The 22,954-nt window shown below is 44.2% G+C and overlaps 1 protein-coding gene across 4 annotated transcripts in view; it reads right to left on the minus strand.

The window, feature by feature from the left end:
- ADAMTSL1 (ADAMTS like 1) overlaps positions 1–22,954 on the minus strand; it is a 1,120,403-nt gene that overhangs the window by 90,209 nt on the left and 1,007,240 nt on the right. For all 4 annotated transcript variants that reach the window (XM_025279016.3, XM_044939811.2, XM_044939812.2 and 1 more), the window contains 2 exons: positions 15,556–15,735; positions 11,377–11,511 (listed from right to left, as the gene is read on the minus strand). In XM_025279016.3, coding sequence (XP_025134801.1) covers positions 11,377–11,511; positions 15,556–15,735 — 315 coding nt within the window. The remainder of the gene's footprint in view (positions 1–11,376; positions 11,512–15,555; positions 15,736–22,954) is intronic.

Consider the following 22,954-nt stretch of genomic DNA (forward strand, 5'->3'; position numbering starts at 1 on the left):
AGCAAAGCATATTCTCTTTGTGGGCAAAGCTATAGGAATTGAAAAGCATTTTCCATGTGACATAAAACCTCAGGCTTCCAGTATAAATGAGGAAACAGATGCCAACTTATGTCTCTTTGAAAAAGGTCAGGGTAAGTTCTTTTTTCCCTTTCCTCATCAAGTATGCTAGCCTTCTCCTCCATGTTTTTCTTTTTTCTTGGTCTTTCCTCTACATCACTTTCCTTGCCACACCTGCAATTTCTGCTGGGGTGTGGCCCCCACTGTGGATTAATTTTTACCTAACCTTTGACCATTAGAATTTGCTGTTCCCACAACTATCTATAGAGAGGAAGTAGTGATGATCTTAGTCTTCCGAACTATCACATGGAAAGTGCTTTCCCAACAGATGTGGCCTAGGGTTCTTGCTAACTCTTGCCATGTGAATTTCCTCATAACTGGGTTCAGGAAGTGCCCAATCCAGTCTCTACCAGAAGAATCAGGAAGTGCACAGGGTGGGGTGAGGGTGGAAGTCTGTGGAACAGATAATAAAGCTATGGTTATAATAGAAATGAGAGATGGAAATGACTCAAGAGGACATCAAGCCAAGGCTCTGCTACCTTAGCCCTGTTTCAAATTGCTTGAGAATATCTTTGCAGCTCTTTCTTCTCTCCCAGACCTAGAATCTAACTGGTAGACATGACACGGGTGAGAAATACCTTTAATAATTCAAGGTATGGGACTTCCCTGGTGGTCCAGTGGTTGAGAATCCGCCTGCCAATGCAGGGGACTTGGGTTTGATCCCTGGTCTGGGAAGATTCCACATGCCTTGGAACAACTAAGCCTGTGCACCACAACCGCTGAGTCCGGATGCCTAGAGCCTGTGCTCTGCAGCGAGAAGCCACCACAATGAGAAGCCCGTGCACCGCAACTAGAGGGTAACCCCTGCTTGCAGCAACTAGAGAAAAGTCCATGAAGAGTAACAAAGACCCAGCACAGCCATACGTAAATGAATAAGTAATTCTTTAGAAAAAAATCCAGTGTATAGTAGGTTAAGATTCTCATCAGTGATCTACAGCAGGGGTCAACAAACCCTAGCCTGAATGCCAAGTCCAGCCCTGTTTCTGTAAATAAAGTTTTACTAGTTCATGGGCACATCCATTTGTTTACTTACTGTCTATGGTGCTGTACTGTACAAGGGCAGACTTGAGTTCTCTGCAACACACACGGCCCTCAACACATAAAGAGTTTCTTATTTGGCCCTTTACCAGAAGAATCTGCCCAACCTTGCTCTAGAGCAGGTGCCTCAGGAGGTAGGCAGGGAGAGGTCACGCAGGCTGGTTTGCTAGAGAGAGGCTGCACAGAAGGGCTTGACTGTGCCTTGAAGACTTCTAGGATTTAGCTAGAGAAGAAAGGGCACAGGAGATAGTATTCCAGGCCAGGAAGGCTCAAGACCACAGCAATTACTAGGGAAAAGTTTGCCTGGAATAGAGGGACTCTCGTCAGCTCTCTGTATCCACAGTGGAACGGATTTAGGATCCCCCTAAACCACTGTTCACAAGGCTCTAGTTCCTTAGATAAAATGGAATAGCACAGTCAGCCATCCATGTCTTGGATTCCCCATCTAAGGAGTCAACCAACTGCAGATGGAAATTTTGATCTGTGGTTGGTTGAATCTGTGGGTGTGAAACTAGCGAATAGGACCCATGATATATTTATCAAAAGGAAAAGTGGATCCAGTGAAGTTCAAAACTGTGTTGTTCAAAGGTCAACTATATTTGAGATAGGAATAAGATGGAAGGATGGATATAGAGGCTAAGTCTGAATAGCACAATGCCTTGAATGCTAGGATAAAATATTCTAATTGATGAAACATACCATTTCCCCATACCAGCCTCTTCCATGGGTGAAAGAGGGTCAAGGAGCGACTTTTAAATTCCATTCACGCTCTGAGAATCCATTTTAAAAAATACTGATGCCTAACTCCACCCCCAGAAATTTTGTCAAAATTGGTCTCAGGTGGAACTTTACTTTTATACTTCCCAGGTGTCCCTATTGTGTAGTTGAGAACCCCTCCCTCGATGGAGAAAATGGCCAGGCACGTGCCTGCGGAAGCCCAGCTCAGGGCCAGGTAGATGGAGCAGGTGGACAACACATGTACGTCAAATTAAGCCAGTAATAACGGCCTGTAGCAGGGCCAGCCTGATAAGCCCAGGTTTTACTGGAATCAGTGCTATAACATTCAGTTGGCCACATGGTTGCCAATAAAAGAAAACACTTCTGCCCGCCCTTGCCTAATCCTGGAAAAGCCTATGGTGCTTGATGCAATATTGAGTCTGTTTATAAATTGGGGCATTTATAGATGTTTCTCTGTTACTTTAATGTGAATATTTACAAGGCCTTACACAATTTTCCCTTGACCTTGGTGTCTCTGATCTCTCTCTACCCACAGCCCTGATGAGTGTGCTCCGGCCACCTCTCGCCAGCCTCCTTGTTGCTCCCGAGCACATGCGCCTGTCTCGAGGACCCCAAGCTCGCTCTTTCCCTGTGTGGTACGCTCTTGTCTTCTTTTCCTCCAGACGTACACAAGGCTCATAGTTCATATTCAAGTCTCTGCTCAAGGATAACTGTCTCAGTGAGTCCTCTCCCAACCACCTATTTTAATGCTGTATCCTCTTCCCCGTACAGGCATTATCCATCCTTCCTCCCCTGCTTTTATTTTTTCCTTATGGCACTTACCACCTTCTAACATACTATGCCATTCACTTCATTCTGTTTATTTTCTGTTTCCCCTACCGTAATGTAAGAAGTATGAGAGAAAGGATTTTTATCAATTTTGTTCTCTGCTGCATCCCCAGAGTGTCTTCAATGGTGCCCAGAACACAGAAGGAACTCAGTAAGTACGTGTTCATTACAACAATGCTTGGAATGCTCATCCTTCAGGGCTGAGTTTATAAAGTTCTCTGTTAAGCCTTTTCAATTTCCCCTTTCCCAAAGGAGACCTCCTTTCTCACTTTCCTCGGATTTCTCCTGCAACTCTTGAAAGTTTTTCTATCTCGCCTCCTACTTCTGAGCTCCTCCAAGGCTGGGAGGAGGCAGAGGACCTAGCATCCATGGAGGCTGGACTGATAACTGTTAAGGAAATGAATCAGGATTGAGCAACAGAAGCTTTGGACCATCCACCTTCTGCAGCTCTACGCCTGTGTAGTTCGCCATTTCATTCGAACATTTTGACTTGAATGGTCTGAAAGGAGTCCTCAGCACATAGGAGTTACATGAGTTGCACTGAGAAAAGCCTAAAGAATCAGATACTTGAGAATCTATTGGTTGTATGGATTATCTTTCCTTTCCCACGATAATCTATTGACCAAGTCCTGTGCACGTTACTTCCTACACATCCTTGAATTCATTCACTCTTTCTGTTCTCTCCAGCTCTTTAGTCTAAGCCATGGCAATCTCTTACTTACAAAACTGTAACCACTTCTTAAGTGGTATGGTGTACTCCATCTAGTGTCTTCTCCCAGAATCCACCCTCCACACAGCGGCCAGGACAAGCTTTCAGAAACATAAATCAGAGGAAGTCTCTCTCCAGCTTTTAAACCATTCAGAGACTTTCCATCACATTTGGAGCAAAGTGTGAAAGTTTTGCTGAGACAGGCTGGGATCCGGGAGTCTTTGCTGCAGGGCTGTAATGCTTGCATCTGGACAAACCTCTCCTTCAGCAGCAAAATATAAAGAAACTGTATGGGACTAAAAATAACTACATACATGCAGCAGTTAAAGCAAATTCTCAACAAAAGATACAAAGAGACCACAAAACCCATATCTGCCACTTCTAAAGAGCCTGGAGCAAAAACAGCATGTTGGGAGCAAAAGCAGGGTACTGAGCGTGCCCTCTGCACTCACCACGACCAGAGAGATGGGCGAAACACGAAAGCTACCTCTCCAGCCCAACACCTGGACATACTCCTACCCTCCCCCCATGTAAGCAACCAGCTCACTCCCCCTCAGCAAGTGAGCAAACAAGGGAAGGTGTTGTTCTTGCTCCCTCCTGTGGCAGCAGGGGTCCCAATAAAGCCCTGCCCGAATTTCTTCTCTGGCCTCTAGTCAATTTCTATTGATTGGGGAAGGCCAGGAACCCTGGTTGGTATCATTACTGTGGCTTAGAGCATCCTCTTCAGACTCATCTCAGGCCACTCTCTGCTTGGTTATTCCTGTGCATGCTAAGTCACTCTAGTTGGGTCAGACTCTTTGTGACCACATGGACTATAGCCCACCAGACTCCACTGTCCATAGGATTCTCCAGGCAAGAATACTGGAGTGGGTTATCATGCCCTCCTCCAGGGGATCGTCCCAACCCAGGGACCAAACCCGTGTCTCTTACATCTCCTGCATTGGCAGGTGAGTTCTTTACCACTAGTGCCACCTAGGAAAGTGAAAGCGAAAGGTGCTCAGTCGTGTCCGACTCTTTGCGACCCCATGGACTATAGAGTCCATGGAATTCTCCAGGCCAGAATATTGGAGTGGGTAGCCTTTCCCTTCTCCAGGGGATCTTCCCAGCCCAGGGATCAAACTCAGGTCTCCCGCCTTGCAGGCGGATTCTTTATCAGCTGAGCCACAAGGGAAGCCCAAGAATACTGGAGTGGGTAGCCTATCCCTTCTCCAGCAGATCTTCCTGAACTCAGGAATCGAACCGGGGTCTCCTGCATTGCAGGCAGATTCTTTTCCAACTGAGATATCAGGGAAGAACCTAGTTATTCCTGTAACAGTTCCTCAAATGCTTTTGGTTTTATTGCTTCAAAACCTCTGCTGATTTCTCTGCCTGGAATGCTCTTGAATTCCTTTGTCTGAAATGCCCTTTCTTCACTTGGACAACTTCCACCAACTCTCCCAAACTCAGCCCAAATATCCCCTCCTCAGAGAAACCTTGTCTACAGCTCAGACCAGGGGTGCTATCCTGTCACAGGCCCCGCAAAGCACCCAGTTCTTCCCCCTTTTATCATAGTTTTCTTAACTTGAATTACTTTCTTCACCACTAGAATTCAAACTAACACATAACAGGCTCTCAACAAATACTGAATGAATGAGTTAAGCACATCTATCTGTGAGATATTGTCTTCTTTAGGCCCTGAATTACTTTGTTCTTGGTAAATTGCAAGACATGAGAAAAGGCTTGTGTAGAGTGGCTCTCTGTGGGGCTGGCATGACACGACTTCCAGCAGAGATGCCATAGGAGTCTCTCTGACTGGGCATTGGAGCTTACTCATTCACAAAGGACCAAACCTATGTATAAGAAATTCTAACAGGTTCCCAGGACCTAAAGAAGGTATGAGCAAAGGTATGAACTGCTGTTCTTAAGCCACGTATAACATGCGTTGTTATTTTGTCACTGGAGGCATTTAAGGTCATCTAATTCAGACAAAAATCCAGGGACTTTATAATAAAAGTCTCTCTCTTTTCTGGCCCCCCTGAAGAAGTCTACTCCTGTAAGTTATGTTTCTTTTCTGTAAAACTGTAAAATAAAACTTTTAGAAGAAAATACCTTGAGACCTTGGAGTAGGTAAATATTTTTAAATATAACACCAAAAGAACCATCTATAAAAGAAAAATATTAAGCTGAACTTCATCAAAATTAAAATCTTCTTCCCTTTGAAAGACACTAAAAGACTGAAAAGACAGCCATGGACAGAAATCATATTTCTGATAAAAGACACATATCCAATATATAAAAAGAGCTCTCAATACTCAATAATAGTTAAATAAAAAAAAACTCAAAAAAAAAAAGGGCAAAATAAAAGAGACATTTTACCTAAGAAGAAATCAGGATGGCAAATATGCACATAAAAAGCTCAATACTATCAGTCATTAGGAAAAGACAAATTAAAACTACAAGAAGAAACTACTATACAGTTAGTAGAATGTCTAAAATTAAAATGGCCAAGTATACTGTCTGCCTGCAATGTAGGAGACCTGGGTTTGATCCCTGGGTCGGGAAGATCCCCTGGAGAAGGGAATGGCTACCCACTCCAGTATTCTTGCTTGGAGAAGTCCATGGACAGAGGAGCCTGGCAGGCTATATAGTCCATGGGGTTGTGAAGAGTCAGACAGAACTGAGCGACTCTCACATACTGTGTGTAGGTGAGGATGTGGAGAACTGGAACCATCATACACCTCTGATAGCAATGTAAAGTAGGCAACCACTCTGGAAAACAGTGTGGCTATTTCTTAAAATGTTAAACTTAACTGACCATATAACACAACCATTTTACTCTCAAGTATTTAATCAAGAGAAATGAAAGCATGTGTCCATACAAAGACTAGCCCTTTAATACATTTAGCAGCTTCATTTGTAATACCCAGAAATGGGAAATTACCATTCTCCTCCCACAGGTGAGAGGTTGAATAAGCTGCAGTGCATTTGTACAATGGTCGCTAATCAACAATAGAAGGAAATGTGCTATTGATGTAAGTTACAATGTGGGTGAATGTCCAGATAATTGTCCTGAGTGAAAGAAGCCAAATTCCCTACAGTATGATTCCTTTTTTTTTTTTTTTAATAACAATCTAATCTATACTGATAGCAGATGAGTAGAGATTTGGGGTCAGGTAGGGGTGTGAAGGAACAGTTACAAAGAGGCACAAGGTAACTTTAGAGAATGATGAATATGATCATTATGTTGCTTTTGGTGATGGCTTCATAGGTGCATCCATATATCAAAGCATCAAATTTTAGACTTTATATATGTATCACTTATTATATGTCAATTATATCTCAAAAAGGCTATTAAAGAACTTCTATGTCACACCCCAGTATTCATAGCATTATTATTTACAATTGACAAGACATGGAAGCAATCTAAGTGTCCCTCAACAGATGAATGGATAAAGAAAATGTTGTATGTCTATACAATGGAATATTAGCCAGCCACAAAGAATACATTTTTGCCATTTGCAGTAACATGTATGGACCTGGAGGACACTATGCTTAGTGAAATGAGTCAAAGACAAATACTGTATGTTATCTCTTACAAAAGCAAATATAATAAAACAGAAACAGACTCACAGATATAAAGAACAAACCAGTGGTTACCAATGGGGAGAGAGTGGAGGGGAGGGACAAGACAGGAGTAGGGGATTATAGGCGGCACTAGTGGTAAAGAACCCGCCTTCCAGTGCAGGGACAAAAGAGACCTGCGTTCATCCCTGGGTTAGGAAGACCCCCTGGGGGAGGAAATGGCAACCCACTCCAGTATTCTTGCCTGGAAAATTCCATGGACTGAGGAGCCTGGTGGGCTACAATCCATGGGGTTGCAAAGAGTGGGACACAACTGAGCAACTTCACATACACATGTATCCCCTGGAGAAGGAAATAGCAACCCACTCCAGTATTCTTGTCTGGAGAATCCCATGGATAGAAGAGTCTGCCAGGCTACAATTCATGGGGTCTCAAGAGTCAGATACAACTCAGCAACTAAACCACAACCAGGGGATTAAGAGGTACAAATTACTATGTATTAACACCATTAAGTGAAATATGTTACAAGCAGTAGAGTACAGTTTCATTTTAGATAAAACTATATAATGTATATATTAATGACTAGGACAAAGATACTTGTGCTGGTTACTTCTGGGCTAGGCAATTATAGATGATGCTCATTTTCTTCTTTTTTCTTCTATTTTTTAATTGCTCTACAATGAAGATGTATCACAGTTATAATAAAAACTCCAACAAAAGTTAGTTTTCAAAAAATATCGATGCTAATGCCCTATAAATGATACTGTGAGGGATATTAGTCTTGGGCCTTAGTGGCCAAAAGAAATATTTAACAGAAGGCTGCAAAAGGGTTTAGGTGCTCCGGGGAGGCCTGAGACACTGTTGCTCTGAAAATGGAACCCTGTAGCCTACTGCTTGGGTCTGGACCACCACAGGGTGGCTGGGGTGCTGGCCTTGCCTCCCAGAGCAGCTGGTGCTTTAGGCCTCCCTGCACAAAGAACAGCTGGAAAACAAGGACAAAAAAATTAGCATCTGCCTTGCCTGGGACAAGGGATTCAGTTAGACTGGGTCAACTCTGCTCGGCCGAGCCTCCGCTGGACATTTTCCACGTCTGGGTCAGACAGCAAAGAGTGTGAGGGCAGCAAGGGACCCACTCATCCGAAGACTTCATTTACAGCTATAGAAAGTGAGGCTCAAATGAGCCCATGGCCACTCAAACGACTTTCCTTCTTGAAAGCTGGAACAGTGGCTTGAAGTGAAATCAATGCTGTACTATCTGAAAACCAAAACAGCCATTTCTGGAGTGGACTCACCCTCTGGGAATCTTAACACTCAAACTGTTACGGAGAAGAGTTGAAGCTGACATATGGCTTTAAAACCCTCAAATCTCCCTTTTCCCCTTCCTCTCGTGAACACACAAGAATCCAGCCTGTGAGTTACTGTCCCTGAGTCACAGAACCACGGAGTTCTTTGAATCTGTTGCAGCAGATTGTAGTTGGGAGAAATACATACACATGAATCTCCACATTCACTGGCTATGATGGGGTTAGCAAATGCTTTTATCCTATATATCAATCACCACATGCTTGGTTGGAATGTTAAAACGAATTCCAAGGCAGAGCCTGAACTGAGTGAGTGTCATGATTGATTAGGGGTGTCTTGGCTGTGGAAGGGGTGATTAACAAATATCTTTACCACTTATTTCCATCCTGATCTAGAAAATCTGTTACCCTCAACCTAGTGTTTCTTCATTAAATCTCTCCCACTATTGATTACTCACTCTTACAGAATGTCAGGTTAATTATTTCAAATATTACTTTAACTACATCATCTTCCTACTTAAAAAAACTCTAAAGATCTCTCCTCATTTCTCACATAGAAAATTTACCCCCCTATATCTGATAATTAAACTGTTAGTAGCTCAGTTGTGTCTGAATCTTTGTGACCCCATGGACTGTGGCCCACCAGGCTCCTCTGTCCATGGAATTCTCCAGGCAAGAATACTGCAGTGAGTTACCATTCCCTTCTCCAGGGGATCTTCCCAACTCAGGATCAAACCTGGGTCTCCTGCATCACAGGCAGATTCTTTACCATCTGAGCCACCAGGGAAGCCCCTAATAATTAAGGTCCTCCATAATTTGATGCTATGTATCACTCTGAGCAACCCTTCACAGAATATCCTCTCTGGCCTCTGGCTTATTTCCTATATCCAGAATACACACTCTGGTCAGAAAGAGCCACCAACAGGAGCTAGGGATGGGAGCTAGATCAAAGGGGAACATATGGGCAAACAGATCATGCTGAGTGACTAGCCAGGGAGGCCTATGACGGGAGGCTGTTAGAACGCTTGTGGTAAGGGTTGGAGTCACACTTGTGTGGACAAGCTCTGGCTGAGGCTTGCTCCCTGTGAAGGCCTAGTTTCTATCCCAGTTGAGCTGCCTTAAAGCAGTGGGGTCTTACAGCTGTTCCTGAACAGACACCTGATGCACATCCCACACGCTTTAATCTCTGGGTTCATGGCATCTTCCTCACCTCAGGGCCTGTTTTCTTCCATTTGTCTCTATTTGAATCCCCACGCCCATCCTTCAGTGCTCAGCATCAAAACAGAACAATGAGGCTCTGGCCTGTCTCCAGCGACCTGTTTCTCAGGGTCCTGATACCTGACACCATTCCCTGACTCATCTCCACAATTCCACGTGGCTCTCTCCTAGTTCCATGGTGTTCCCAAGTCCATATTGCTTATATGGACTTTATTGCATTCAGGGACTTTATGGATACTGCCTCTGAGATCTATTCAGGTGGAGTGGTCTGAATGTGAACGAGGACATTAAGGTGTCTCTTAACCATTAGATTTAAATACCAGTCTAAGGTAACAAAGCACCATAAACTAGGAATGGAATTCAGCAGCTTAAAGCACAATAAATTCTTATTGCCCATGGCTAAAATGACACAAAATATTATTCCAGAATAAGGGAGAAAGAAAGTAAAGCTATCATGGAAAAATATGAGGTTAACTTTTCCAGCATGCTTAATGGCACCTGAGTAATCCAAGAGTTATTGAACTTGAAAATAAGCAATTGCTGCACAGTCCGCTAATGACTGGGCAATGATAGTAAGTTATGACACTCCCTCGTGGTGATGAACCTAAAATAAAAGTTTACAATGCACACATTTAATCTGGAATAAATTCATCATTCATAATGCCAAAATAAAAAAGAAGCAGGTTTAAATGCCTATGAATTCTGATCAAAGTGACGTGGAAAAAACTCAATACCAAGTTTGTTATGAGAAACAGAATAGGGCTACTCATTACTATATCTATGTTTTAGTTTTATCCAGATCAGAAACAGAAAAACCAGAAGATTTTGCCATCTGCCTGTATGTATTCTTTGCTAATTTTAGATGTTAACAAAAACTGAAGGTAATCTTTCTGTGCTATAACCCTAAAGATACCAAGCCTTGTGGCCATGCTGATAAGTTATGATCAATATTATTGAGAAACCACTGGCTTCCTATCCCCTGTTAGCTGGCACAGAGAAGAGTAGAGGAAATTTCAACATTGAGTCAAAGGAAGAATTCTAGCTGCCATGACCAACATCTGGGGCCACATACAGTTAGCATGAAGACTTTTTCCATTTTGTAGGCCTGTTTTTCCCAGGCCTTTGAAGGCAGAAGAATTCTTTTCCATCTTGACCATATCTAGGGGTCATGCTGGGGGTGGAGGTTGCTCTGGCATCCCCATGGCTCTGGAGTGAGGGGCCCAGAACGTGGATGCCCTAGAGCAAGTTTCTGCTATGAGAAGGTGTCAGCCTCATGGGCAATAACTGGGTGTAGGCTCCCAGTGACAGATGACAGGGAAGGTGCCCCTGGTGGAGCTACTGAAACACTTGCCTTGAGGAGTCTGTCTGGGTTCTTTTTAGGCCCTGCCTACAGAAGGAGGTTTATATAGACTGCCTGGATTAAGGGAGGTACTGATACTGCCGTTTTCTCGTTGAAAGCTGGTTATAGCTCTGTTGAGGTAAGAAGAGGTCATGGAGGAGCACTGGGATACAGCCGGTGATGGGGAGAAGAGATGCAGGAGCTGTTTTTCACTGCTGTGTCTGTTCTCTAAGTCCAGCACCATCAGTCTGACTGAGAGGATCTGGACTGTGGCACCAGCCCAAGAGGATTCAGAGAGGAGCCCTTTCGGACTCTGGCCAGGCTCAGGTCCAAACTAAGAACTGAATTCACCTCATATGGAAAGTCAGCCAAGTTTCCACTGGTAAATCTGGATTCTGTACACAATTTAGTGATTTCCTGTTGGCCACCCCCCACTGCTGCCTCCCTCCCACCTGCAAGCAGTCACCCATCCATAAATCCTGTCCAGCCCTGGATTTCTGCCCAGTGTTCCAGAGGGTTGGACTCACCAAGGAGAGCAGAATTCCCAGGATCCAGGACCAGCTGTGTTCCCAGTGGAGATGTCAGCACCGAAGGAAGGTTCAATCCAGTGGCTGAAAGCAGGGCCTTGATGTCGTCCAACTGTGTGGGGACGTGGGGGGGCTCTGTGAGAAGGAGGATGGGGCATCAGGCAGGTTAAAGCGTAAAGGCTGTGCTAAGGGGACAGGGAGAGGCAGCCATGCATGGAAGTGTGTCCACGTGTAAGGCAGGTGTTACTATTATTACCTCTAACATCACTTTGCCTAGAGAGAAGGTGTTCCCATCAAGGTGAGTCTGAATTTCAAACATAATACTTGATGTCCGAAACTGTACAGTCAGTGATAAGAATCAGGCATGTTGATTTCTGGAGTTCCTTCCTTACTGTATACCACCTTCTACCACAGGTGCTCTATAAACACATAGCTAATGGAAACTATATTATAAAGGCACTTTGAGAAAGCCAAAGCTTCTTCAGAAATATATGCCAAGTCCTGTGCTAAAATAATTTTCATCCCTTGTTTCATTTAACTCTTAAAATGACCTTTAGAGGGAGGAACTTTGTTATTGTCCCCACAGGCAGGGATAAGTCACAAGAATTTCTTATTTCTAAAGATCCTGTGAGTGGCTTTTTTTCTGGGAAGGAAAGGGTACAGTTGTGAGGTTAGGGATTCACTTTGTGATCTGGATTTTTATGTCTAAGTAAGACCAGAGAAGCAGTTCAGGGATGATGTGTTAGTCAAAATCTTGTAATGAGTCAGGGCTGATGTAACCAGGAATTAGTTAACCAGAGCTAAAAGTGACAGAAAGGGAAGCACAGTGGCTTGCTTATTAATTTCCTTGAGCAAATAAAGAGGCCAGCAGCTGCTGAATGCAGTGGTAGGGTGATCCCAGATTCTGCTGAGAAAGAAGCAGGACTCTGCTCCCTGCTCTTCCCGAGTCTCCTGGCGCAATGCAATTCACACTCCAACGCCAACGCCCACCTTTTTCTCTAGAGCACTTGTTGGAGTGGAAAGAGAAGGAGAAAGGTTGTCCTTGTAATTGATGGTCATTTCAGCAGCGTTCAGAGAGGGCCTGCTGTGTGCTTGTCACCATGTTCAGTACTTGTTAGAAATGGTAAATAAGGAAGTCACAGTGGGGCCTGGATCCACTTCAGAAACATGCCTTCTGTCTACTCTGCCTTTGACTGCAAAGACCATCACGTACAGAAAGCAGTGATAAGCTTACATATTTATATATAAAAATTCAACATTATAAAGACATTATATATAGTCTATATAATTTGAAAATATTCTTTATGTGGTATAAGGTAAAAACATCGTGAATGGATTCAGGAACTCAATTTGAGCCATGGCTCTTTCATTCGCTAACTTGGGCAAGTCACAATCCCTCTAAGCTTTAGTTTCTTCATCTAAAAATGATTTTTTAAAAAATCAACCCTCATCATTTCCAAGGTCTCTTTCTACTCTGATATACCATGGTTTTAGGACTTGATACTGATAGTTTTTTCAAAGTTAGACTCTCTTTCTCTCATCCTTTTTAATATTCTTTCAAATATATTGAAATTGAATATTGAGGGAAATGGAGTTTCCCCCAATAATACAGAAATGGAATATTCCTTCAAGAGTATTATAATTTAAGAAGGCTTTGCTTATTTATTAATAGCCAAAAGGGGAGGTTATGGCCCATCTTTAAAACCATTGATCTTTCTGGGCCAAATGTCAGCCCCTCCTAATGTCCTTACAGCTTCTGTCATAGTTTACTTCCTGAGGGAATGTCCAGCTAATCTTTTGAGGGAAACTGTCAGTTCCCCAAGGACAGAAGTCATCTCTTGTATTTACCCTAAAGCTCTACATGGGACTCAGTGGCAACACTTAATGAACAGCCATTCAGTGGCTATATGAACCCACGGATTAAAGTCGGCCTCATGACAATTCAATCCTCCACAATACAGGTTAAGTCATGGGCCTCATGAAACCTCAGCTTTACACATGAAATCCCTCATTTAAACATTAAGCCACATTTGGGGCTGATTAAAAAAAAAGAGAAATACTACTCCTATGTCCGTAAAGTACCAAACATAATAGGAAATACCATTCCTATGTCCATAAAAACTAACAAACTTTGATGAATAAACAGGACTTCTAATTGAGGAAATTAAGAATCTAGTGTTTTTTTTTTTTCTGTTCAGTTTGATTAAAATGGGAAGACTTCATGCTCTTCAAACTCCACGTTCCCGGTTCCACTGAATTAGCGTTGGAATGCTGCAGCTTTGGCTCCCGGAGCATACACACTTCATAGGCAGAGCTACATTAGCAGCCACGCTTCCTACACGTTCATCTCTGTTAGCAGAGGTGATCAGGAAGGTTATTAGAGAGGAAATCCCCACAGTAAGCACCATAACTCAGTGTGGGGCAACAGTCTGGGGCCCCAGGCTCCAGACGAGCAGCTCAGCCAGAAGAAACCCAACACAAAACAAATGACATCCTCCACGGAGCTGATTTTCTGCGGCTTCCTAATATGACTGGAGGTTTATGCAGCCACTGTTGAGATGAAGACCCACGTGGGTCTCTGTGAAATCTGAGTGGGCAGGGGTAGACTCTATGCTTTGCTATAACATCATTGGGGTGTGAAAATATGAGTAAAGTTTATTTACTTTCCCCCGTGGAAGGCCATAATATACATATGTGCGGTATGTAATTATTCATATTTCTCATCTTCCCCCCGCCCCAAGAATGATGGCTTTCTCTTAGTGAGATAACTAGCATACTTGCTCTAATAATTGCCTTAAAAAAAATTTTTTTTTATGTGGACCATTTTTAAAGTCTTTCTTGAATTTGTTACAATATTGCTTCTGGTTTACATTTTGGTTTTTTGACTGCAAGGCATGTGGGATCTTAGGTCCCTGACCAGGGATCGAACCTGCACCCTCTGCCCTGGAAGGTGAAGTCCTAAGCACTGGGCCATAGGGAAGTCCCCTCTAATAACTGCCTCAAAAAAAAAAAAAAAAAAAACAGGCTTCTCTATCCCCCTTGATCAATGCCCAGACTCTGCTGGGAAGAGAAGTAGAGAGTCTGAATCTTGGTGTAGATGCAACATGACTGAGTCCAGCCCTGGGCATCAGTGAGTGCTGGATGGCGTCCTGGCAATTGCGATTATTTTTAAATAACTATTTTATGCCAGGAACTGTGTTAGACTCTTTAATTAGGGGTTCTTGAATCTGGTGGTGCTACTGCCTGAATGTTTGTGTCCCCCAAATTCATATGTTGAAATCCTAATCCCTTCAAGGTAATGATAAAAGGAGGTGGGGCCTTTGGAAGATGATTATGTCAGGAAGGCGGAGCCCTCATGATTGACATTAGGATCCTTATAACAGAGACCCCCGAGAGCTCGCTTGTCCCTTCTGCTATACAAGGGTGCAGTAAGAAGCCACCATTCTGCTGCCATGGAGAGGGCCTTCACCAGAGTCTGACCATGAAGGCACTTGGATTCTAGACTTTCAGTCTCTAGACATGTGAGGAACAAACTTCTGTTGTCTAAAAGCCACTTGTGCTCAGTTGGTCAGTCCTGTCTGACTCTTTGCAACTCCATGGACCCCTCTTTCCATGCCATTCCCTTTTCCATGTAAGTCACCCAATCTGTGGCTGTTTTGCTATTGCAGCTGGATTGGACTAAGAAGAGGGGTACACATGTGGACTTAAGGTGGACTAGAGTATGAACTTCCTAAAATTATATGAGAAATTTTGTACTTATGAATTTTTCTCAACAAGGTAGTCTATAGTTTTTGTCTGAATCCCAAAGCAGTCCTTAATATAGAAGGAGTTAAGAAAAACTGCCTGTTACCTCTATTTGTACCTCCCCTGCCTGCCCACGATGGGCAATCTTATTTTCTACACAGAGACTAGGATCTAAGGCTTAGCAAAGTTTAGTGATTCCCCAAGGTCACATAGTGAGTAAGTGGCAGACCCAGGGTTCTAGCTGACCTCTGCTTGGTTTGCTTGGCCCCTCGGTTTGTGTTCTCTCTACTGGGCGGCCCTAAGGTGGGGAAAAGGGAAGGAATATCGATTTTACCTTCATGCATTTAATTGGATCAGGGGCAGGAGGAGGTGAGGATGGGTCAGACAGTCACCCGAGTGGGGTCCACCAGGGGTGGCCAGCCTCATGGTATTTACCTAGAATCAGGAGCTCGGTGCTCTCAGTCAGCTCCCCATGCAGATTGGCTGCCCTGCAGGAGTACAGGCCCTGATCCAAGGAGGACACGGCTGTAAGCACCAAGGAGCCCTCGTGCAGAGAGGGAGGGGAGCCCAGTTTGCTTTTATTCCTGAACCAGGTGACTTCAGCTTCGGGCACACCTAGGAGGAAAAAAAAAGAAAAAAAAACCACGCATCAGCCACCACATTCAGGTAACCTGGAGATATTTATAGCCTCTTGGTGGACCCGCCCCTGGGCTGCTCTGCAGGAAGCATCTGCCTGGGCGTCTTCTACGCTCCTTCGGCCAAACTAAATAGGTCTCTGACCTCTCAGCTGTCTTGAGATCTTTTGCCTTTAAAAGCTTCCAGAGATAAGGCAGGAAGAGAAAGACTGGTTAAAAGAAGAGGAAGAGGGCAGCTGAGAAAGGCATTTGCCAGGGTGGAAGGAGGTAACCAAAAGCCTTTGGAGAAGACACCTAAGGATGAAATCTATATTAGTGAAAATGATTAACTTGACAACTATATGAAACAAACCTAATGTGGAATAAGAGAAGGCAGACTCGAAACAGCATACACTGTATGATTTCTTTTCTGAAAGTAGAAAAGAAAAACTGGTAACATCAGTTCCTGTTGTCAGCAGTCAGAGTGGGGGGTTCCTCTGAGGGACGGGGATGGAAGGAAGGTGCTGTCACTGAGAGTGGGGACAAGAAACCTGGCTGCTAGTAGCTGTCTTTTGACTTGACTATGTTTGGTAGGCTTGCGACCTTTACAATATATGCACTTTTCGGTATAAACATTATACCTCAGTAGGAAGTTAAATGGGGTCCATGGGGTCACAAAGAATTGGACATGACTGAGAGACTGAACAACAAGAAAGTTAAAAGCTACAGAATATTAATATATTCATGAACCAGACAAATGAAAGCTGGTAGATCCTTACCAGAGTTGGCACTCTATGCAGAAAACAAGCCTGTATTTTTTGAGGCCTAAGTATTTTCTTAGAAAAAGAGGAGATGGATCCATGGCATGAGGCTCATCACCACAGAAAAAGAGAGACTAAAAGGGAGTACTCTGCTCTCTCCTCAGTTCAAGTTTATTATTGTGAGGGAGCTGGGGAGAGTGTGCACGTCTGACTGGGGTGGGGTTCCTGTCTTCGGAAGTCAGGCTCTGTCCTCAAGGACTGTTATGCACTCGGTGCTTGTGTCCTCTGCAAATTCATATGTTGGAGTCCTAACTACCCTCAGTGTGATGTGGTAGGAGATGAGGTCTTGGAGATTTTTAGGTTTAGATGGAGTCTTCCTGAAGGGAGTGTCCACTGTGATGGCAGGAGTGCCCTTATAAGAAGAGGCCCTCGCTTTCTCTTTCTTTTCCCTTCCGTTTTTCTCTCTCTTTCCCTCCCTCCATCATGAGAGGACACAGCAAGAAGATGGCTGTCTGCAAGCCAGGGAGAGAGTCCGCCTCAGGGACTAATGGCCTGGCACCTTCATTTTGGAATTCTCAGCCTCCAGAACCATGAGAAACAAACTTCTGTGGTTTGAGCTGCACAATCTGTGGTATTTTGTTAGAGCAGCCTGAGTAGACTAAGACAAGGGAATGGCTTTCATTCTTGAGGAAGCTGCCCTGTGAGTGGCATGCTGGTCAGCAGTCCTCAGTTTAGGACAAGCCTGCTGAGATGGTCTGCATGGGAGGCTCCACGGGAAGCCCAGCTCTAGTGAGCTGAGAGACAGGAACCCTGTGGCATTAATTCACAGTCTCCAGGGAGTGGACAGCTCCGTTTTCGTACTTTCTAGCTTATTGACTCAGCTCACAATGTTTGCTCATGAAACTTGTGGACATGTATCCAGGGCATGTTTAGAAAGCCAAATCCACGTAAATGGGGTCAAAACCCAGAATAGGCAGAGCCGGAACTTTAGTCCTGTACTTTCTCAGAGTTGGGGATGGATTTTGCCCTTGCGGCAGGGGCAGCCTTACCCTTCGTGGGCAGCCTACAGTTGATAATGCAGACACCTTCATGGCATCACCTGTGTACCCACTGCTTGTCTCTGATGAATAAAATGTCCTCAGTCTACTCTGTAACAGCCGGCTCTCATCATGAGCCCTGGAGCACTTGCTGCTCCCGGGATCCCAATGGCAGGAGGTGGGGCTGGGTGGGAGAGTGCTCTCCTGTTGCCTCATTAACAATGAACTACTCTGCATGAATTCACTGGTGTCCTGGCTGCCCTGCTGCTTCAGGTATGGTTTCCAGTGGTGGAATGATAGCCTATGGTGGGCGGCCCAGGTGTTTGGCCAATCTGTAGAGCTTTTCTCTCCCTGTCTATAAGGAACAAGAGAGTGACCCTCTGGTCCTCTCTTTTCATCGTAGTGCAGATTACCCACAATTCAATGTGGATCCCTAGGAACTGGCGGACTGGCTGGAGGAAGGAGGCAGATCTGTTAAAAGAGGGGGAGACTTGGGTACCGCAGCCCTGATGCATCAGAGAGGGGCACACACTGTGATACTTGACGCTCAGGTGCACGAGAGGGGCCAGGCTGGTATTATTCTCTAAACACACCTGGAGTAAAGATGCAGGTGAGAGGCAGAAAGGCTGATTTTTCATTGCAACACCACTAGGGAGAGCAAGAGCATCACGATGCCCGGCCATGCCAGCTTAGACTGTGGACCCTGAACTCCGTTTTCACGTTGGGGGGAAAAAAAAACTCCATAGCCTTCAGGAGAAAGCCTCTGGGAAGTAAGTCGAAAAAACACCCCCCACTCACCCACCCACATCACTTCTCTCCTGAAAATGCAAGGAAAAATGAGGTTCTACAAACCAGCTTCTGCAAGTATTCACCCGTTTCCCCGCACCATAAACTGCTCACACAAAGTACCTGTCAGTGGCACCTGCCTTGGAGGAGGTCTGTGGGCAGCAAACGCACAGTCCCTGATAGGAACTGAGGCTGTTCTAGAGCGAGGAGGCAGAGTAAGAGGCATGGACTAGTGGGCTGTCAGTTCCACCAGCAGATGGGGGGGTGAATGCTGTCTCCATGATGGTGCCCACAGGCCATGACTTGTGTGTCTCCAGGGCCAACACTGTGTTTCCATGGTCAGCTGCCACAGCCAGACTTGCTGCTCCCCTATGTGACCTTCTTTGGTCAGGGTAGCCAGGGGGAGAGACAGGGATGGTGAGAAAGAGGAGGAGGAGGAGGGAGAGAGATGACCCAGGGACGGAGCCATTTCTCATGTTTGCAGGAAGTGAGTGTAAGCTTCTTCCATTCTTGTCATCACTCGTAGCCTCATGCCCTTATGAAATCAAGTCTGTTTAACAGGACAAAACAGAGTCTTTACCAATAGGGCTGAATCCCTCAATTGAGAGCAGGGGAGTTCATGGGAGAAATGGACATGTTGGGAATAATGAAGGTGGATGGAAGGGACCTCCAGTCTCTGTAAAACTGGGACCACAGCCGGACAGCAGTGCTGAGGGAGCCACATGTCACAAGGATCATTCTGTGACAGGCAGATTAGCAAACCTCTCTCAGACTCATTCAAACACAGACCTGCATCAATAATTTACCAATGCTGCTGGCGTCACATTTTGAAGGATTCCTGCCTGGGATTGTGTGCCTTAAAGAGAATGACACAAAAAAGATGCTTTGGAATGACAGCCAGCCCTGCCATGACTGATGGTGATGTATTACAAAGTTGGAACAAGGGAACAGGAAAAAAAAGAATGAGGCATCTTTTTTCTTTTTCTCTCAAGACATGACAATGATGCCTCAGAAAATATCATCAGCCCTCATACATACTCGAGTCCCTTGAAAAGTTACCAGAAATACATGCCTAACCCTGATGCTTGGAGTCCCGAGACATCAGGAATGCACTGAGGTCAGAAGCTATACATATCCCGAACACATTAGAGGAAGAAAGAACATTAACTGAATATTTGCTATAAGCCAGACATTTAATAAACATGTCATACATAATCACAAAGTTACCATGAAGCATTGTTTTTAACCCCATTTTACTGATGAGAAAATTGGGACTCAAAAAGATTATGAAATCTGCCCAAAGAGACATTCGTTTGGATTCCTGAATGATTACACGAGGATAGAGTCCCTCTCCACTTTGCCACCAATCAGTGACCTACAGATGGCAGGCAGGGATCCAAACTCAGTACATGTGATGCCATGAAACCCCATCCTAACAAGTACATGATACTGTCTGCCCATATACAAGATTGCCTCCTGGGAGAAGCTCTGAATTGCTGCGTGTTATTTCTGGTGTCAATCCTTAAATGCTTTCTGCTTTTGGAATTAACCTTTCTACTGTAATTGCAACATCAAGATTATTGTTAGGAGGGAAGTTTCTAGAATCCATTGTTAGTACACTTCTTGGTGAGAAGCTTATCAGGGTATAGAAGATGATTTTTTCCCTAACCTGTTGTGAAAAGACAGCACATTCTACAGAAAGAAATGTTTGAAAAATGACAAAAAATACACTCTACTGAAGAGCAAAGTCCAAAGCTATACCGTTGACAAGTTAGTTGGATAGGCTCCACACTCTGGACTCCCTGGTATGATCTGTGTCTAAAATAGGAAGTAAAAGGACTGCTTTTACTTTTCCTGCTTTGCGGCATATCTTATCAACAACACAGTGGTCTCCCTGCTGCTTGAAAGGATCAATAAATGAGTGTAGTCATAATGGGCTGTAACTTGATTTGATTATGAGGATTAGTGCTTTTAATCTCCACTGAGCTGCCAGGTAGGGTGATGCTATAATAATCTTTTTTTAAATCCCAGATAGGATATTCTTGTTAACTAGACCACTTGTTATACTTGGAAGGCTGCCTGCACCATGACACCTTGTCAACATCTTGAGGTGGGGCATCCACTGAAAGGCACACCTTGACATGATAGGTTCTAGAAGTTTCTTTAAAGGCTTGGCGCAAGACAAGGGAAGAATATAGTAACTTAAATGTCAATCTGAGCAATTATTCTAAAGAACCATGACAGTCTGGTAAGGAGGCTTTTAGTCTTCCACATTTCTTCACACTAACTGTGGCAGATGCTGACAGATATTCCTTCTTTTTCCTGGGTACCCAGCCTGGGCTTTCTTGGTAGCTCAGATGGTAAGGAATCTGCTTGCAATGCAGGAGACCTGGGTTCAATCCCTGGGTTGGCAATATCCCTTGGGGAAGGGAATGGCAACCTACTCCAATATTCTTGCCTGGAGAATCCCACAGACAGAGGAGCCTGGCGGGCTACAGCACATGGGATCACAAAAAGTCGGACATGACTGAGCGACTAATACCTCCTCCTCCTCAGCCTGGCAACATTCCCTGACAGCCTTTGGTAGCTGTGAGTGGCCATGTGACTAAGAAGGGATGTGAGAAGCAGTAAAGTGTGCTACTGGCTTGGCCAGAAAGTTTGTTCCGGTTCGCCAAGTATCACCCTTAAAACCATTCCAACCATTCTCTACACTTTGTTTTCTCCTCGTCTTATTGACAGGGTAGAGAGAACCTCTGGGGAGACCTTGGAAGGCATGTACTCAGGATAACAGGACCACCAGTGTCCAGGGATGCTGAAGGACTGTGAGGGGCAGATCCCCTCCCCTCCAGCTGACCAGGACCACTCTTTGGACTCCTAGGTAGGCAAGTAATAAACTTCTATTGTGTTTGAGTCATCAGTATACATTTGGGGGTCTACCTGTTACCACAGGCTGGCCTTTCCTGGCTACTACACTGCCCATCATTGACTCCTCAACTATTTATTTCTGCATGACTAGTCCTGACAATTTTATATCTTAAGTAAGTCTTCAAAAGCTTCCCCTGTTCCAAAATGTACCATAACCTAGGAAAGCATAAGATTTAGCTCCTGCCCACTGTCCCCCCCCCCCCCTCAACCACAAGCCACCCTACTCTCTTCTAGCCTCTCTATCTTACAGTCAAGCCAGCCACATTTCACTCCTTTAAATGCTTCATACTCTTTCTACCTCAGGCCCTTTGCACATCCTATTCCCAATGACCGAAACTCTTCCTCCTCCTCTGACCCCCTATCTCACATTCTGTTTTCCGACTTCTTCTCTAATGGAGAACAAGTATGGGAGTGGTATAAGAGACCAAATCACTTTTCAAGAAAAAGCCTCATCATACTTGTTGTTTAATGGTTTTTATGTTTAAGGATTGGGAATAATTTGTGAGTCTGCATTTTACATGTTGAAAGCATACATGTGCAAAAGGTATTTAATGAAAAACTGCGAACAACTCAAACATGTAAGGACATGAGTTATTCTATGTAAATTATGTACTATTCTTAAAATATACTATTATATAGCCATTAAAATTATGTCACAAGAGAGTCATAAAAGCCACTTGTAGCATCAAAGTAAAAATAGTTTCTTTTGCCATTTGGTATTATAGCTGTCAGTATTTCGACTGGAGACTCAGCTCAAGAATGATTTCTTTGTCCAGTAAATTCACAGACCAACAGTTTAATCAAAAGCAGGCTCTTGCCCATCTATGTTGAATAAAAGTGAAAGTGAAAGTGAACGTCACTCAGTCGTGTCCAACTCTTTGTGACCCCATGGACTATACACGTTTATGGAATTCTTCAGGCCAGAATACTGGAGTGGGAAGCCTTTCCCTTCTCCAGGAGATCTTCCCAACCCAAGGACTGAACCCAGGTCTCCCACATTGTAGACAGATTCTTTACCAACTGAGCTACAAGGGAAGCCCATGTTGAACAAAAACCTTATTTAATAAGAGGCATAATGACAGAGACACATTTATTTTATTTAACTATGATTAATACAAAGGGTCCTATGAATACAACTAAGTTTTCAGTAATGTAATGTGCATGGCCAGGCAAAAACTGGACCTTACAACCTAGGATTTCACTATCAGGTTACCAAGAGTGAATCTCTGGGTGAAGTTGGAGACATGGCGCCGGGTGGCCCAGAAGAGCTGACCAAAGCTGTTTCGACTTTTCTAGTTTTCCTGTGATAAATACTTCTCCACCTGAATTCTGGTTTTCTCAACCTTCTTCAGATGCTCAAGTCCTGGTTTTGCTGCCCTTTGCTTCCCACTCTTTTAGTCCTACCAGTCTCAACACTCAAGAGGAGACCCAATATGGTCCATTATATTGGGAGACCCATCTCATCTCCAGTTGGTGTTCTGTCTTCAAGGCACATGTTCCTCGAGATCAGATGGGGAGTGATGGTCTTGCATAAAGCATCTGGCCTTCACCATCAGTCTGTGTGCAGAGGGGCAACTCATTCATGGGACACCCTGATTGAGAGCATAGAGCCTGAAGGGATTTAGTTCTACAGGCTTTCACTGAGGTGGTTGGATGCACAGGCCAAGGGAAGCTTTACCAAGAAGAAGCTAATGTATTATGACAGAGAGAG

The sequence above is a fragment of the Bubalus bubalis genome, chromosome 3, assembly GCF_019923935.1.
Source record: "Bubalus bubalis isolate 160015118507 breed Murrah chromosome 3, NDDB_SH_1, whole genome shotgun sequence".
In the NCBI taxonomy this organism is placed as follows: Eukaryota; Metazoa; Chordata; class Mammalia; order Artiodactyla; family Bovidae; genus Bubalus; species Bubalus bubalis.